This window comes from Gymnogyps californianus, chromosome Z (genome assembly GCF_018139145.2).
Source record: "Gymnogyps californianus isolate 813 chromosome Z, ASM1813914v2, whole genome shotgun sequence".
Lineage (NCBI taxonomy): Eukaryota > Metazoa > Chordata > Aves > Accipitriformes > Cathartidae > Gymnogyps > Gymnogyps californianus.
In genome coordinates this window covers 33,902,801-33,920,162 of record NC_059500.1, presented here as the reverse complement: position 1 = coordinate 33,920,162, position 17,362 = coordinate 33,902,801, and the positions used below count along the sequence as shown (strand labels likewise).

Genomic DNA, 17,362 nt, shown 5'->3' with positions numbered 1-17,362 from the left:
CAAAACATCCCTGAATTATCGACACTGTTTCCAGCACAAATCCAAAACATAGCCCCGTACTAGCTACTATGAAGAAAATGAACTCTATCCCAGCTGAAACCAGCACATTAAGTAAGGCTATTTGGGTTTCTATTTGGTGGGTTTGGTGAGATCTTAATTAATGCATTTACTCTTGTTTTCTTTTTTTAACTTTTTTTTTTTAGATATTCATAAAAGAACATGCATCTGTACATTTGCAATATTTGTACTGTGGCTCCTGCAAAGACTAATGAAAGAGTATTATTTTGATATTCCAAAAGATTTTAAAAAAGGATAGATCTGTCACTGTGTCATCTCCCTTTCGTGGTGGTCGTCAGGTTTAGCTTGTTACTGAAAAGGAGGATATTTTGCCATCTTCGTAGAATAACAGTGGCTGTGCTTCTCTTGGCTGTATTTCATAATCCTGTATGTCTGCTGAACTCTGAGCAATAAGCTGGTGATTGGGCATGAATGCTGCAGTAATATTTAAAATAATAAAACTTTTTGTTAATGGAAGAAAAAATATCCTGTTTCCTCATTTAGGGAAAAAAAAAACGAACAACTGATGATTAACTAAAGCTTCAGATTTGTAAGAGTGTTTCCTTTCTGAACATAGTTTAGCGTAATTACCCTAAAATACTTCTCATTTTTTATTGTCTGTACAGCAGAATCTGAAGGATTTTCAGTTTCTTTCAATATTGTTATCTACATAAATCTACATACATAGGTCATGAAGGATGTGTTGTCTTCATCTTGAATCTCATAGTTAGATTGACGTTTAAATTTAGTTGATCAGGTGAAAAAGCTGATCAGGAGGGGTTTAGCATAAAACTGTCTATAAAACCTATTAAATGTATTACATTTTTTCTCATGTTGAGTGGGTTGGCAGTAGAGGAATAAATTCATCTCTTTCTGTCCAAATTCTGTTTTTAAAGAAACAGTATGTAATTTGGTTTGAAGTTACAAGTTCACTAGTTGTAAAAAACTTCTGTAGCCAGAAGCTTTGTGTTGTGCTCTGAAAATGCTCTGATGCTTATTACTCACCGGTATATTTTTAATTAACATAACTCTCATCAGTAACTGTGAAGAAACAACAAAATCCTTCAGTGTTTTAATTTGCAGTTCAATTGAAATTTTTTATCAATTTGTTGTGGGGAGTGGGGGAGTTGTTTGAGGCTCCAGAGTCTGTGAAAGTTGAGATTTTTACAACAATCTCTGTGGCTTAGATTGTGTTTCCAGTGACATAACTAGTTAAACGTAAACCAGATGTCCTTTGAAGTTCACTTCCAGGAATGTATGGTGGACTGTTTCAATTTTTGTTTCTCTGACATTTACAATGTACACTCACTTCACTTAAGAAAAAAAATGTTTTTAAAAAAAAAACCTGATAAGTATTTTCAGACATAGTGGCTTTTATTTTAAAATATAAACCAGTATTAAAATCAATTTGGTTTCTTGCTCACTCTTGTTAAAATTACCATTTAATATTATTATAAGAAGGTGGATGGAAACAATCATTGTGAGTTTGTTTACATTGTGCATATGATACTTTTTTGCCTGATTCAGCAGAGAACTAATGCGGAAGTGCATTCGTCCTTTAATTTTTTTTTTCCTGAATGGTGGTTTTGGGGAGTAGTCAATGCAATATTATAAACCTGTTAATACCCAAAAGCATTGGGTTTGGGTTTTGCTTCTTTTTTTTTTTCTTTTTTCCTAGCATAGTGCTGAAGCATGTCAAATGCAGAAAGTAACAAACTGTTTTTTTCGGGGTTAGAGGCCTAGAGCATAGTCATAAGATCTTTTTAGAAACAGCCAGAAGTTAATATCTCCAGATATGCATACCCTAATCCTCAGCAAAAGCTGCTCTCCCTCTTTGTACTCCATAGAGAGAAATGGGATGAGTATTCCTTCACCTGCATCAGGGCAAAGTGAAATGAGGAGGAGTCTGGTTCCATGATACATCTTCCCTCACCCTTGGTGACCAACTTCTGCCATTCTCATCCCAGAAGATGGAAAGTAACTATTTGTCTGTGGGATCAGTGACGGGCTGGCACTGGCGCTTGAGAAGGGTAGAAACTGAGACTGGGAGAAACAGGAGGAGGAAGGGTGAAAGGGGAATGTCCCCTGCGGACGGCAGCAACCTGGCAGATCAAGTCAGCTGTTTTGCCAAGGAACATGTTTGATGTAAACTTGAGGGAAACATGAAATCAAGAGAGCTGCTTCACTCTTCATAAGGTGTTGAACTTTAGATGCTTTTTGTTCATTTCCAAGAAAATGTTGATTTGTCTATTTAGAAACATGCAAACCTTGTGACCTTTTCTTTTAAAAGCTGAAATTTCTTGAGTAGTTTTTGTGTCAGAATGGTGCCTCTTTACTCTGAAAATGTGCTCAGATGTGGCCAAGTTGTAACTCTCATTTTGCATGTGCTCTGTGGAGACTATTTTTAGCGTCCAAAAGCCCCAGAGATTCTGTGGCACAGATTATGCCTGGTCCCTCATAGGAACTTCTCTGAAGTTGCGTCTTAGCTAAAAGCGGGGAAAAGCCCTTGCAACCGACTGGACAGAGAATTATATCTGCATAAAAACAAAGACATAAGTGCAGAGACTGATCAAAGATCCCTCTGACCCACAAGAGAGCAAGTATACAACATTACTTTCCAAAAATACTCTCTGAATCCCCAACAGTTGTGGTTTGGGGACTTCTGACACCAAAAGTAGGATCTTTACCTCATACAGACCTTGGTGAATTTATCTTCCATGAAGATGGAAACTTCCAGTCCAGACTGCCATTGATTAAGACAAGCTTTCAGCAGCCTAGGGCATTTATTTCCAATTTCTCTGCCTGTTGTGTAAAGAACCATTTCTTTACTTGTTTTGCTACCAGCCAGCTTCATTGGATGTCCCTTTGTTCTTGGACTTTAAGACACAGTGAACATTTGATGCCTTTGACAGGGAGAAACTATATATAGCTTAAATCTAGTTAATTTGTCCTGTCTTTTCAATTTTTCTCATTTTTTTAAAACTAGCCAAACTGCTGAAATGAAGATGGCAGATGGAAAGGAAGAAAAAGTATATCTTTCTCCAAGAGCATTTCTATATGGAGAATTATTCGACATATGGTGCATATTTAAGATGACTTCTTTGTCTCAGTGTGATCTGTTTCTAATTGTGGGAACCAGGTATTTGGTTTCTCTGCAGAAGCAGCAGAGACTACTCTCCGCTACCAGGTATTGCTGGCTGGGGAGAGAGCGGGAGACAAGGGAGGCAGGGAGCATACCTTGGATAATAAAACCTGAGGTAGTAAAGTGTGAAATGTATTTGCAGGGAGGAGAAGGGATGCAGAGCAGATACATAAATGTTGGCAAGCCCTCCAGATTGCCAGCTTGGATACAGAGGGACTTAGAGCTTGCTCTGTCAGAACTAACTGGCTTTCTAAATCTACTTGATTACCTCTGTACTGCACTTCCCAGCACATCAAGTCAGTACAAGAGCAGTGCCAGACCTGGCCTGGCCCTAACTGCTCATACATTGTGCTGCACTCTCCATAGTAAGCTGGCTCAGGACCCAACCTGAGACAACACGACCAACTGTGTCCGAGAAGGCTGTTTTCAGAGAAACGTGGAAGCTCTGCCTGATGCTCTGCGAGACTACCAGCCCAGAGTAGGATGGAGCTTACCAGCTTGGGTGCTGCTGACGCAGTTAGCCCAGTACAGCCAGCCATCGAAGCTGTATGTGTTCATGTAACACACTGTCTTGACCCAATAAGGCCTCCTAGATTTTATATCTCTGCATCTCTGTATGATTAATATGTAAGCTGGATAATCCACAAGTTTAAGACTGGACTTCACAAATGTAAAGCTCTGTTGCTATTCAAAAACTTGCTGGCGTTCAAGGACAAATCCTATTTGCACTTTGTAGGTAATTCCATTAAGTAAAGGGACTGTGAAAACTGGCTTTTAAATTAAGTGCTTGCTTTTGGCATGAAGAGAGAGCGCACAGTTTTCTAAGTTTACTGGTTTCTGGGCATTTTCCATCTCTCTTTTTTCTTTCTTTTTTTTAATAATACATACATAATTTGGTGAGTATCTTAAACACATATTCCTTCCTATGACCCCAGAAGATCATGAAAGAATACATCTGTAGTGAAATGAAGTCTTGATGCATCATAACATATCAAATAGCAAATGGTACCTTTTTCATGACTTCTAAAAAATAAGGAAGATATTTTAGTTTGTCTTGAAAATGATCTCGTGATGCTATTAATGTTTCCAGTGCTTAACTAGATCCTGCATTAATTTATAATTATTTTAAATCAGGCAGTTTTAGTTTATGGATATGACGTTATTCCTCAAGCACTACTAGCAAACATAAGCACTCACTAAACAGTTTATTTCTGGCCCACCAAAGGAACTGTGTGGTTGGATTAGAATGTATGGCTTGATTCAGGACCCAAATCAAAAAATGAAATTGGTTGAGTTCAGGAAGAAATGGCGGATATGCATCTGCAATTGTGCTTTGAAAGAATTTGCTAGTATTGTTTTAATCTTAAAACTGATTTCACTTTAAAAAAAAAAATCAGCAAATAACACTGTCTGCAGGGGTCCTATTCTTACATGTGAACAGGCTTAAAAAACTCACAGGGGTAATAAATAGAAGGAGTTAGGGGCTAGAGGGAAGTACCATTTACAGTATTCCAGTTTCAACTCCTGTTTCTTGAACGCTTTCCAGAACTAGAGAATCACAGCCAGCATTGTAATATTTTGTTTCTGACAGGGTTTTCTTAATTCTTCCAAAGCCTCATGGAGCCATAAATGACAGAAACAAGAAGACCTTTGTTTGTGCACTGCATGTTATGGCTGGGAATGCACTGCAAAAGAGTTTTCTTTTCTCACAGGACAGTTATAATTGATGCTGGAAATCTTTATAGTCCAAGTTGTTGGAAATTACTATCTTTGTAGAAAAGAGCCATTTAACACTTTCAAAATATGTGCTGCTATACACATGCACATACATACTACCTGCGTGTCCCTGTATCTTTTGAATGTCATGCTGAGGGAGGGGTGGGGCAAATATACCAGGCGGTCTTGGCATATCATGGCCCACAGGAGCATTTATACAGTATAATATTCTCCAGAAGCACATCACAGTTCTAACAGTGTCTTTTGTTTCTGGATTATAGATATAAATGAATGTGAAAGCAGCCCGTGTGTCAATGGTGCCTGCAGGAACAATCTTGGATCTTTCAATTGTGAATGTTCACCTGGCAGCAAGTTGGACTCTACAGGACTGATATGTATTGGTGGGTATTTCCTCCTGTTATTTTCTCTTTTTCTTACTAACTTGAAAAACATTGATCATATTGATTAATTAAGCAAGAAAATAATGTATTTGGGTAATTTCCCCGTGATAGCAGACAGTATGTCTACTTCTGTAGGTAAGACCAAACACATACATACTGATTTGATTGCTTCCGTGGGAGCAGGAACAAACTGAGAGAAACATAATTCATGAGGATGTCCAAATTATGGTGAAAATGGTGAAATGCAGGTATCGATTGGTGGGAAAGAGTGGGGATGTCTTATTATTAATAGGAATTATCTTGTCCTTTGGGAGAATGAGAATATGAGTGTAGTGCTTTAAGCCCAGCCAGCAGCTAAGAACCACGCAGCCGCTTGCTCACTCCTCCCCCCGGCGGGATGGGGAGGAGAAAGTACAGCAAAAAAGCTCGTGGGTCGAGACAAGGACAGGGAGGGCTCACTCACCACTTACGGTCACAGGCAAAACAGACTCGATGTTGGGGAAAAATAAACCAGTTTAATTTGTTACCAATCAAATCTGAGTAGGATGATGAGAAACAGAACCATATCTTAAAAACACACCTTCCCCCTGCCCCTCCCTTTTTCCCAGGCTCAGCTTTGCTCCCGATTCCTCTACCTCCTCCCCCGCAGTGGCACAGAGGTGCGGGAGTGGGGGTTGCGGTCAGTTCGTCCCACTTTGTCTCTGCCGCTCCTTCCTCCTTCGGGGGGAGGACTCCTCACACTCTTCCCCTGCTCCAGCGCGGGGTCCTTCCCATGGGGGTCAGCCCTTCACAAGCTTCTCCGACTCAAGCCCTTCCCACGGGCTGCAGTTCTCTGCAAACTGCTCCAGCATGGGCTCTCCCACAGAGTCACAGCCTTTTCTGGGCCCAGCCACCTGCTCCGGCATGGGGTCCTCCATGGGCTGCAGGGGGACAGCCTGCCGTCTCAGCACGGGCTGCAGGGGAATCTCTGCTCGGGTGCACCTCTTCCCTCTCCTTCTTCACTGACTGCGGTGTCTGCATGGTTGTTTCTCTCACATCCCACTCCTCACTGTATCTCCTCCTCTTCTTCTTCCTGTCCTGCTCTTTTTACTGTGGCTCTTCTTCCTCCTCCTCCATCTTCCTCCACCTTTTTACTCTCTCTGTTTTTACTCTCTTCCCCAGCAGTCTTTTTCCCCTTCTTAAATACGCTATCACAGAGGAGCTACCACCATCACTGATGGGCTCGGCCTTGGCCAGAGGCAGGTCCGGGTTGGAGCCAGGGAAGCTTCTAGTAGCTTCTCACAGCTGCCACCCCTGTAGCCCCTCCCCTGCTACACAATCCCAGCACAATGAGTAAAGCTATAGGTGATTAGTCTGGTAGTTGAGAAACTGTAAAGCAGAAATGCCCGCTCAGTTCTTTCGCCACTTTTAAATCTGAGACAAGAAAGCAAGTAAAACTGGAGGAGCATCTACTCAAATAGTGATAGGAAAACACATGGCTTCTAGGGTTCAGGACATTCTTCATAAACTGTGAAGACTGACGTTCCTAGCTACAAGGAAACAATAATGGCTTTTGCATTATAGCACAATCTCATACTTCACCTCTTTTGTAGGAAGCTGGTAAAGGTGAGTAAGACAGATCTGAGTTTGTCAGGATCCCTGCCCCTGGAGCAGACACATGAGTATTGTCTTGGTTTTATATATATACACACACACAAAAATTATGTATATGTAAATGAATAATGTTAGCATCCTTCGAGGATTCTGTTGCATTGGAAAAAAGCAGAGCACTACACAGATTTTATTGGAGCTAGCAGCAACAGTTGTCTGCAAGATATCATTGGGATTATCTTTGGAAGCCGTTCAATGATGGTTTTTTTCTTGCCTTTCCAAGAAAACTCAAAGGCTTGGAGACATCTGTACTTCTCAGGTGATCACAAGCTGCCATTGTTTCATCTTATTTGTGTAACATAATTGAAGTCATTGTAGGATATGTGGGATAAATTGGATTGGAGTGTCATTAATAACTGGATGATACTAATTTTTAATGTTCCTTTTATTTTAAGATGGATTTGTCTGGTGTTCTTGGTTCAACTTTCTTGCCTTGCCAAGATTTTCTTAAGATAGGAAATTGAATGCAAAGACTCAAGTTTCCATTTAATGATGGAGTCTGTCTATGCCTTAATATGTTTTTTAAGTGAATGTTACTTTTGTGCCTAAGCCTTCTCTTAGATTTCCTTGTAGCATCACTGGCCAGTAAAGTTTAGTATTGTTTTTGTTCTTTATTACATTGTGCTAATTTCTTGATATGACCACACTAGCCTATGCCTTTTTGTACTGCTTATTTTTAGTCTTCTTGTGTTCTCACATCCAAAGGTGCTACAAGTTCACTAAGGGCCTAGTTATAACAATGTTCTGGATTTACTTTGCAAATGGTTTCCATTGGAATGTTTACAGTGTGAGGTCCCATTTGGCCTGAACATTAATGATAAGTAACATAAAACATAAACAAAAAAAATACCTGAACAGTCAGATAAAAAGTGAAGAATAGAAGCCACCTGCATACTGTCAGCCTAAACATTAATTTTTCACCAAATTTTGACCAAAATCATCTCAGGAAGGGTTTCCTGTACTACAGGTGAGAATATGTTAGAAGAGAAGGGTCAGAAGTACAGCTAATGCAAGACATACATATTTTTAGAGCCCAGTTGTATGTTTTTCTACCTTGGCAAAATTTCCGTTTGAATTGGAATTGGTAGTGATGAGAGGAGGGCAGACTGGCTTATTGAAAAGTGATTAAGGGGTTGGAAGTTATAGGTAGTTTACTGTGTGAAAAACTTGCAAATGCTCTTGTTGAATGTATGCCATTTTAAATCTCTACGGTAGAGCAAGTTGTTTTTTCCAGTTACCACTGCAGTGAAAGACTTCTATATTGAATGTATTTGCCCTAATTTTTTTAGCGGATTGCTCCTGTAAGCGTTCCTGTAGCATCAGATATGAAAAGCATATGCCAAAGCATAAATGTATGGCTAAAACAGTGTTGTGGTTTGAGAATGTTGTATTCTTCATAAGAATGATCAAAGTAACGTAATGTCAGATTCTGACCCCTCTCTAGTTCAAATTTGCTCTCATGTCAGAACGAGAGTCAGTCCTACATTGTAAGAGTAAGTTTTTCTTTCTTTCGTGATAATGATTGAAGTTATTGAATTTAAAAATGGCACAAAATTTTTAAGTAAAAGCGCATTACAACAATATTAGAATAAGAAAGGATTAACATAACATAACTGTTAATTTTATTTTTACAATTTATTACTCCAGTGTGTTTGTTGCTACTTGGTCTTATTGCTGATTTTTTCACTATCTTGTGGACTCAGGTCATGTACAGCACATTAGACTGATCTTATATGCAGAAGCTCTATGGCTGATGCATGTTCTGTATTCAGTTTGTGGATAGAAGACTTCAGTCTATCAGTTCCTCTGGTTCCTTTGCTCAGCCTGCTCAGCCTCAAGGCTGAAAACCAGGTGGCTTGAGCCATTTGCATCCATATTACTTGTAGAAATTGAGCATAGATGTGAGCCATTTGTCTCTTTCTGTGAGGTTTCCTGGGTAGAGAAAAAATGACTTGCTCAAATTACAGTCAGAATTCAAGTCACAACATTTGCACTCAAATTTAAGCTCAAACCTCCAGCAAATGAGGGTTGTTAGTTCAGCAGTTAAAATAAAAGCATTCAGCAGAAACGTTGACATATTTTGCATTCATTTTGCTTGCACGCTGACAGTGTTTGCAATATTGAGGCTGCACTCTTAGAGGGAAAAAATGGAATTGTTTTTGAAATACATCTGTTGGTGGTACAAATGTTGCATTGCTATTTTGGGAATTGCTCCTACAGTAGGGATACTGCCATTTGTGCTTTTTGAAATATGCACTTAATATATGCTTTTTATGTATGTTTTAGTCAAGATTTGTGGAATTCATACAGTGCACGATAAGTAGGCTGTCATCTGCCTGTAGTATGCATGTATTCTTCTTCAAGTCTGAATCAAAGAGATGTAAGCAACAGAAAGAATGCTTTGATGCTGGATAATAACTTTTTCACCAAAGCAAAGTTACAGTGACTGCCCATTGTAGATTTCGTCTGGACAAGAGAGATTATGTAAAATAAAGGAAATTAACTCATAGCCTGAAAAAGATAAGACAAGCAGACTTTGGCAGGATAATGTAGCTGCAGTGTGAGGGAAGTCACCTGCTAATTTGTATTGTTTAAATAATTTTTGAGATATTAGTTTGATTTTTCGATCCTGTAAAGTTGGCTGCTAAAAATAAATAATATTGAGCTCAAGAAACTTCAAGTGAATAAGGCAATGGAAGCATTTACATTTTGATAACATAAAGCAGAGACATCAACATACGGGCAGCAAGCTGGATGTGGTGTAAAAGAGCAGCTAAAGAACCTACATTCCTTCTCCCCGTGTTGGTCCCTGAATTTAGGACGTATGCTGACCAAGGACATGCCCATCCCATGACTGGCTAAGAGCTGACCCAGCTAATGACTGTCCAGGTTTTGTCTTTGGTCTTGTTATGTTAACCCAAGTCTTGACTGTTAGCTAAAGGCTGATCAAGGTGTGGAAAAGATGCCTTTTCCACTCTTCTATACCCCTCGTTGGTTTGTGCGCTTGTTTAAGTGTGTGTTCTGCCCCACATGTTTGAGACCTACATTAACCTAAATAATACAGCTGTTTTACACTTAACTGTTGATGAAGTACGTTACCCAGTTTCTAGGGCTGATTCCAGTCACATTCTTGGGCCAATTTTTTTCCTGTTACTTTAACCAAAGAAGGGTTGTGCTGTCTGTGGTCTACATAATTTTATAACATGACAATTTGTAGAAAAGTTGAAGTTGTTTGAAAAAAATAAGCTGGAATGATTCTGTCTTATGCACATTGCTTCTAAACATGAGGTGTTAGCAATACTGATCAGCAGCACCTAATAGATGGTCTAGCTTTTTGCACATATAATATACGTAACTCTTAAAGCCAAATCCTATTCCTCTTTCATTAGTCATCTCATTAAATTCATCTGGGCCACTTGCTGAGCTTTGAACTCTGAGTATGCACATGCATTTAAACTCTACACAGACTGACCTCCCAATCTGGGTTAGATCTTTACAGACTGCTTTTGCTATCTGATCACAAAGGTTGTTGTCTGCTTCAAGAAATTTTATACAATTTGACTGTAACATTGTAAAGGTACTGAGCAAAGGTGCTGTAGGTACAACTTCTGAAGTATGGAACTGATTTAGGATCTAACTGACATTTTAAAAAACAGCTTGGGCACTGAAAGCATAGATTTTAAGACTTAAAGATTTGGGTACCTAAAAGAGAATTTCAGAGGGTTTCAGGCAGCAGAGACAATACTTGTGGCTGAAAATTTCCCCTCTGCTCAGTGACTGTCTAGCCTGGGCAGCTGTCAGGAGGTGCTGCCTGACATGGCTGGGCTCTTACTGGAATGGGTTTGCCCTGAGCTGGTCTGGGTTCCCAGCCTGGGAATTTGTGATTCAGGAGCTGGGTGTGCTGGGGCTGAGCCCTTAGGAGCAGAGAGTGGCGTATAACCTAACAGGCATGTTCGAAGCATGGCTAATGCACCAGCAGAACCAGACCCCTAAAAGAATATAGCACCCCCCTGTCCCCCATGTTTTTCTCTTTTTTTCCTTCCTGGCAATCTTGAAGGTTCACCGAGTGAGAGAGAGGCAAGAGCACCTGGATTTCATAACCCTGTGGTTCAGGCAGTCAGCTGCAAGGGGGAGTCCCAGGTTGTGATCTCTGCTTTTGCTGTAACTTGTGTATTTTAGACTGATCAGTCACTAGATTAAATAAATAAATAAACCCACTGTAGTATCTGGAGGACCTCTGCTAGCTGTGGGACCTGGACTGTAAAATGCCTCAAGCAGTGTGCTCTGTTGCTCACTTTTAGTGATAGTGCTATTTCTTTCCACCACTTCTAAACTAAAATGTGTACAAAATGGCTCTGATGGAAGGTTTTCTTTTAAAAGAGAGCGTGCGCTCCCTTGGTACTCTGTCTACTGGTGGCATGAACATGGCACACCAGCCCCTTTTGCTGTGACAATTCCATATTGTTTTCTGTTCCGCTGCAGATAGCCTGAAGGGGACTTGCTGGCTTAACATCCAAGACAGTCGCTGTGAAGTCAACATCAATGGTGCTACACTGAAATCTGAATGCTGTGCTACCTTAGGAGCAGCTTGGGGCAGCCCGTGTGAGCGATGTGAATTAGGTATGCTGTCATATCCTTCATCTTTTGGGAGAAGAGAGGAAGTACCACTAGATAGATTCTCATCATTTTCTGTGGAGAAAACAAACAAACAGACAACACAAAAAACGTATAATATGAAGTTGTCTTATTTAGCATCACTTATAGTCTCCGCCATCAGAGATCATTCTAATAACTTTGATATTACCAGGAAATAACATGTGAATAAATCTTTTAATAATTAAATATGTTTCGTCTCTACAGGGACTGTGCGTTGGGGTAGGGAAGTAAGGACCACAATAATAAAGTGAAGTATCTGGTAAAAGTCTTGAGGGCTTTTTATGTTGTGGGCTGTTAACACTTTTTCCAGCTGTTTTCAAACACATAGCTTATGTACAATTATTGATTGCAGAATAGTACTACTATTAGATTACAGGGCTAGGTCTAGCAGTTGGAAGCAGAAATGCTGTGTGCTCTAGTTTGTGGAAAAAATACTGTGCCGCATTCTCCCCATAAGGTTTGAATAATGGCACTTGCAGCTGAACCAGTGTCAGGACATTTTAGCCTTTCATTTTTAATTGGAACAATAACTGTCGGCACATGTATCCCATCTAACAAGCATGGTGCAAACAACATCCAACAGAGCTTTTAACTGTGCAGTGCAGCATCAAGCAAAGATATTACTTTGGACTCCAGGAAGCAGCATGATCAGGTTAGACTGGTAAAACTACTAAAAAACTAATCAATCTAGAGAGCTAATTAGCTCAGACTGGGTACATTTGGCCATTTAATTTCCTATTCTTTAACTAGTTAAATTGCAGCAAGCTTTCATATCACTACATCATGCTACATTTTACATGCATATCCTGAAATAATGTCATGGCTCAGATCCTTTATTAAGCTGCAGTGGAAAAAAAGCCTTTAGTGATAACATTAAAGCTTTAAATCTTCAGGCAACTTTACAGGAAATTTACCTTTCAGCTACACCTGAGTGCAGAGATTGATATGATTAGATGCTGAGCATTCTGGTCTCCATTAAGGAAAGCACATGAGAAAGTAATAGTCTAAGATTTAATTTCCTCAACCATTCACTTGTTTTAAGTAACATGTGTGAGTCATTTTTCTTGATTGAGGCTAGAGCGCTCACCACTTTATACAGTCAAATTATTAGAGAATTATGAAGATACATTTATTTTTAAATTATTTCCTCCTATATTTCTGTCATTCTAAAGCAGTGATATATCTTTCTGGCTTGTTTCCAGACACAGCGTGCTCAAGAGGATTTGCCAGAGTGAAGGGTGTTGCCTGTGAAGGTGAAGTTTTTGCTTCTTACTCAAGATGTCACTTTTTTTTCCTTTGAAAATGAGATAAAAGGGGGGTTATTACGTTATTGTTTTTGTCAAGCATAATCATATTGACCTTAGATGAATGCCTTCACAAACAGTTACTGACTGTTGGGAAGTGTTATGTTACAATGTTTGTTGGAGACTGTCAAAATGATGCAAAGAGAATGGAACTGCTCCTTCAAAATACATGTAATTCCTTTAGTTCTTCCTTTTTCTCAGCCATATCCATCATCTTGTCTTAGAGAAGAGAATGTGACATCTTAGTGCCCTATGAAGATCTTGCAAAAGTCCCTTGAGACTGAGCCAGATGCTTGTTCAGAACAGTGTTCAGACCCTAATACAGTATGGATGAAAGCCTCTTGCTTTCTTTCATGTAGCTTAAATTCTCAATAAAGCTGTAGCTGTCTGCTTCGAGTTAGCATATAACTCGACTCTTTTTTTCCCCCAACAGATGTAAATGAGTGTGCTGTTTTCCCGGGGGTTTGTCCCAATGGGCGGTGCATTAACAGCAGAGGCTCATTTCACTGCGAGTGCCCTGAAGGACTGACACTGGATGGAACAGGGCGAGTGTGTTTAGGTAAGAGCGCACTCAACTCTGCCAGCTTTTTAGCTGTGTCCAACAGTTGTCCAAAATTATTCTCAAAGGGGTGTGAAAGGATGTTTGGTTTGTTTCTGAATTCCTCCGAAAGCAGTTTGTTAAGCATACATTTTGGTTTATGCCTGCTTAGATATCAAATGCCTGTGCCGGTTCAGGGAAGAGCTGTTAATCCTTCGAGGGAATATGAATGTTTGTGTTAAGACTTGTTTTGCCCACGACGCAATCAACAGATTTTGCTAGAGTGCTGCCCTTACTCTGATGCCCGCTCACGAACAGAAAAGTCTGACTTGCTGGGAGCTGGATGAGAAGCAGTCAGCTGGTCAGCCAGCAGCTTGTAATGCAGTGTGGACGGTGCTCTTCTCTATTGCTACCTAGTCATTTTGTGAAACTCAGATACTACCCTGTAGCACGAATATGCTGGTCCAAATTGGTCTGTCTGAGAGTAATCAAAATGAGTGTAGATAAAAATAAGACTTCATCTTTGTTGTACAGATTAGTATCTTCTACTTACAAAACATGATGTCCATGAAGACATAAATTTCTCTAGGAAGGACTTCAGGTATGAAAAATACTGAACCCCTGTGTAAGTTCAAGAAAACAGAAGTATCCTGTAGCAAGTGTAGTTAGTGTTATTAATCTGCATCTTTAGAAAACAATGGTTAGAGATGAAAAAAGTTAAAGTCAAGGTACTGGATGTTTAGAATAGATTCTGGAATCCATATTAATTTTTCTTACCAGTTCTAAGGACTGTAAAAACATGATTACTGACAGCATTGATTTCTTCTAAGAAAACAGTGCAGCAGAACAAAAAAAAATTTTCAGCCCTTGCTTCATGTCAAGGATTTTCCTAGTCTAACCTTTATTTTTTTTATTTCAGTAGTGTTCTCTTTCCTCAAGCAGATTCAAATTTAAGCAAACACTTTTGCTTTAATTGGACTATGCCTTACCAATAGCTGATACAAACAGTTACCAGGTTGTGGGGGTTTTTAATGTGAATGTAATTCTAGAGCTATTTTTTAAAATAGGCAGAATTTTGAAATGAAGCAGATGTGTACAATCAGTATAAATGTCTCAGAAAAAAGAAACAATTCAAAACCAAGTCTGCCTGGATGCATGTATCCATTATGTTTGTGCCTACCATATGCAGTTTTGCATGTTAGATTTTACTTGATGTTCCACCCCCCCGCCAATCCCCCCAAACTTAGTAATTCTGTTGCCAGTCACTGGCATCTGTGGCCATCAACCCTGTATTATTTCTCAATGAGAAATTTGATAAGGACAGGTGTGAATTTAATTATGGTTAATAGATATAATGAAAAGTTGGGACAAAGGAGCCATTTTCAAGCAGGACACAGGATTCCTTTACCCTCAAGCCATGTACCCTTTTCTTATTTTAATGAAAACATGACCTTTTGTATTACAAGATATGTGCCTTCTCTTATGCTACGCAAGCACTGTGTGCTATGTCATGTATATCTGAAATAAGTTTATTTCCTGCAGGATCCACTACAGTGATTTTAGTGCAAACAAATATTTATTAGCAGTATGTCTCCTGAATCTCTGGAAATGAAAATAAATATAATCTTGATGTCGAATAGTTTACAGGAAACCATGAGTATTCTTTGAACAATTTCCATTTCTTATACTTGCTTCTAAATTGTTTAACCTCAGATGTGCATAGGGTAAATTTATATTATAAATATTCACAACTTTGAAGCACTTGTATGGAAAACAGTTCAGCAGCTGATCTGTGTTATTTTTAGATCTTGCATTTTCTCCAAAGCTTTTTGCGCTAAGCTTTTAAGAGTTCTGGTAGGTTTGCTAAAGCCTAACTTCCAGGCCAGTATGTCATATGAAACATTAATGCTTATATTTATCCTGAAAATACAGCTTGACCTCCAGTCCATTTCAATCATGTCAGGAGGCTCTAGAATGTGTCCAGAAGTTATTTTATCAGACATGGTGTGTCCTTGTGATCTTCCTTACGCACTGAAAATAACTCTCTTTTCCTGGAGAGCATTAAGCTACCAATAAATTTCTATATAGTATCACAGACATCTTCTCTAGCAGTGCTGTAACTGATACTGTCCGTTTCCCATTATTGGTATTATTTGCCAAATTTTTTGGAATTTGGGCATAGAAATTCTCCTATGTTGTAGAAATTAGCATGTAGAGACTTAAGAACCCATTTTTTTATACTATTTTTATATTTTAACAAATACTAAAATTTTTTCTAAAAATTTGAAACTATTTTTCCTTACTGAAATACAAATAGGTGAAAAGTGTGGAATGTACTGATGCTTTCAAAAGGGTTATTATTGTTATTTTTTAATGTATGTGAGATACAGCAAAGCTGATTTTTCCTGTGTACAGACCAGTGTGTGGTACTTTTCCTGACAGTTGGGTATGCGAGTAGAAATTTTGCCTGCACACTTGGTTGATCTATGTTTTGGTTGACCTGCTTTTCTGCAGATGGGACCCTTGAGTATAACCATATTTAATTTTTCTGGAAACCATATTGTTTTCTCCTGCTAACTGGTGTTAAAGCAAGCCTAACAACGGTCAGCAATTTTTTTTTCTGTATTCTTTGTATTATTAAATTAATTTAATAATATAAACATAGGTAGGAATATATTTTTTTTTTTAACCTTGAATGCAGGTCAATTTGTAAATGAGAATATCTGGTACACTAAAGAAATACATGTCTCTGTCCTGTCAAATACACATAGAAACCTAAAAAGCACAATCATGTCAGAGTAATGGTGTATCTTGATGTTGGGAGACAACAAAAGAAATGCTTGTACTTTTATGTGGTACAACAGAGATCCAGAAACTTAACTATAGTGCAGTATTAGCAACTTCACATGGCTGAACATTGTGTAGAAGTGTAGAGTCTTGAGCAGAAATCTGTCTCCCAGAAACTGGGCCTCACATGTACTCGTGCGTTGGAAATAGGTGCTTCTGAAAAACAGAAAACTTTAGCAAAGGGTAAAATGCCTATTTGTTGTTGTAAAATGAGCAGATATTCGCATGGAGCAGTGCTACCTGAAATGGGATGAAGATGAATGCATTCAGTCTGTGCCTGGCAAGTTTCGTATGGATGCCTGCTGCTGTGCTGTAGGGGCTGCCTGGGGCTCCGACTGCGAGGAGTGTCCTAAGCCTGGCACCAAGGAATATGAGGCTCTGTGCCCCAGAGGTCCTGGCTTTTCCAACAGGGGAGATATTCTAACTGGCAGGCCATTTTATAAAGGTAAGGGTTCATTCTTGGTTCTAAAAATGAATTATAGATACATCTGGGTGAGTATTCTAAGAAAATGCCAGGATTTCTGTCTATGTTTGTTACGTACTTGAGATGAGAGATGTTATAAAGATGTTTGCCTGAAAGAGCTGACCTCACAGGTGGGAAACTCTGCTTGCATGGTGCTCAGGAGTGTTACAGGAGCCTAAAAGGAAAAGGTGCAAAGTTTGAATTTGGTAAGGAGAAAAAGTAAATTACTACAACAGGACTGAAGGGAGGGGAGCTTTAAATGATGAGAATAACACCTCATGTGCACCTTTTTTAAGGTAGTGCTTTGCAAAGAGTGAACTAAGGATCAGATGAGGTTCCATAAAGTCAGGGAGTTAAGATGTAAATGTAAAATATTACTAAAATTTGGCCGGGGTTCTCTGAAAGAGAAACTGAAGAAGGATGAAGGATGGGTTCTTGCTATGGTTTGCAGAATTAGTAAGTGATTAAAAGGGAAGAGTGTCTGTTCCATTAAAATTACGAGGGCAATGATAACGAGGAGCTGCAGTGATAAACAAGTGAATAAAAGCCTTTTGTCCAGTTTTTACTAGCTTCACCTCCTGTAGAGCA

The 17,362-nt window shown here is 39.2% G+C and overlaps 1 protein-coding gene across 1 annotated transcript in view; it reads left to right on the top strand.

Moving 5' to 3' along the window:
* The window catches only part of FBN2 (fibrillin 2), a 180,174-nt gene that overhangs the window by 99,664 nt on the left and 63,148 nt on the right, over positions 1 to 17,362 (top strand). Inside the window, exons 20-24 of the mRNA XM_050912702.1 lie at positions 5,197 to 5,316; positions 11,449 to 11,586; positions 12,825 to 12,875; positions 13,360 to 13,485; positions 16,529 to 16,756. Coding sequence (XP_050768659.1) covers positions 5,197 to 5,316; positions 11,449 to 11,586; positions 12,825 to 12,875; positions 13,360 to 13,485; positions 16,529 to 16,756 — 663 coding nt within the window. The remainder of the gene's footprint in view (positions 1 to 5,196; positions 5,317 to 11,448; positions 11,587 to 12,824; positions 12,876 to 13,359; positions 13,486 to 16,528; positions 16,757 to 17,362) is intronic.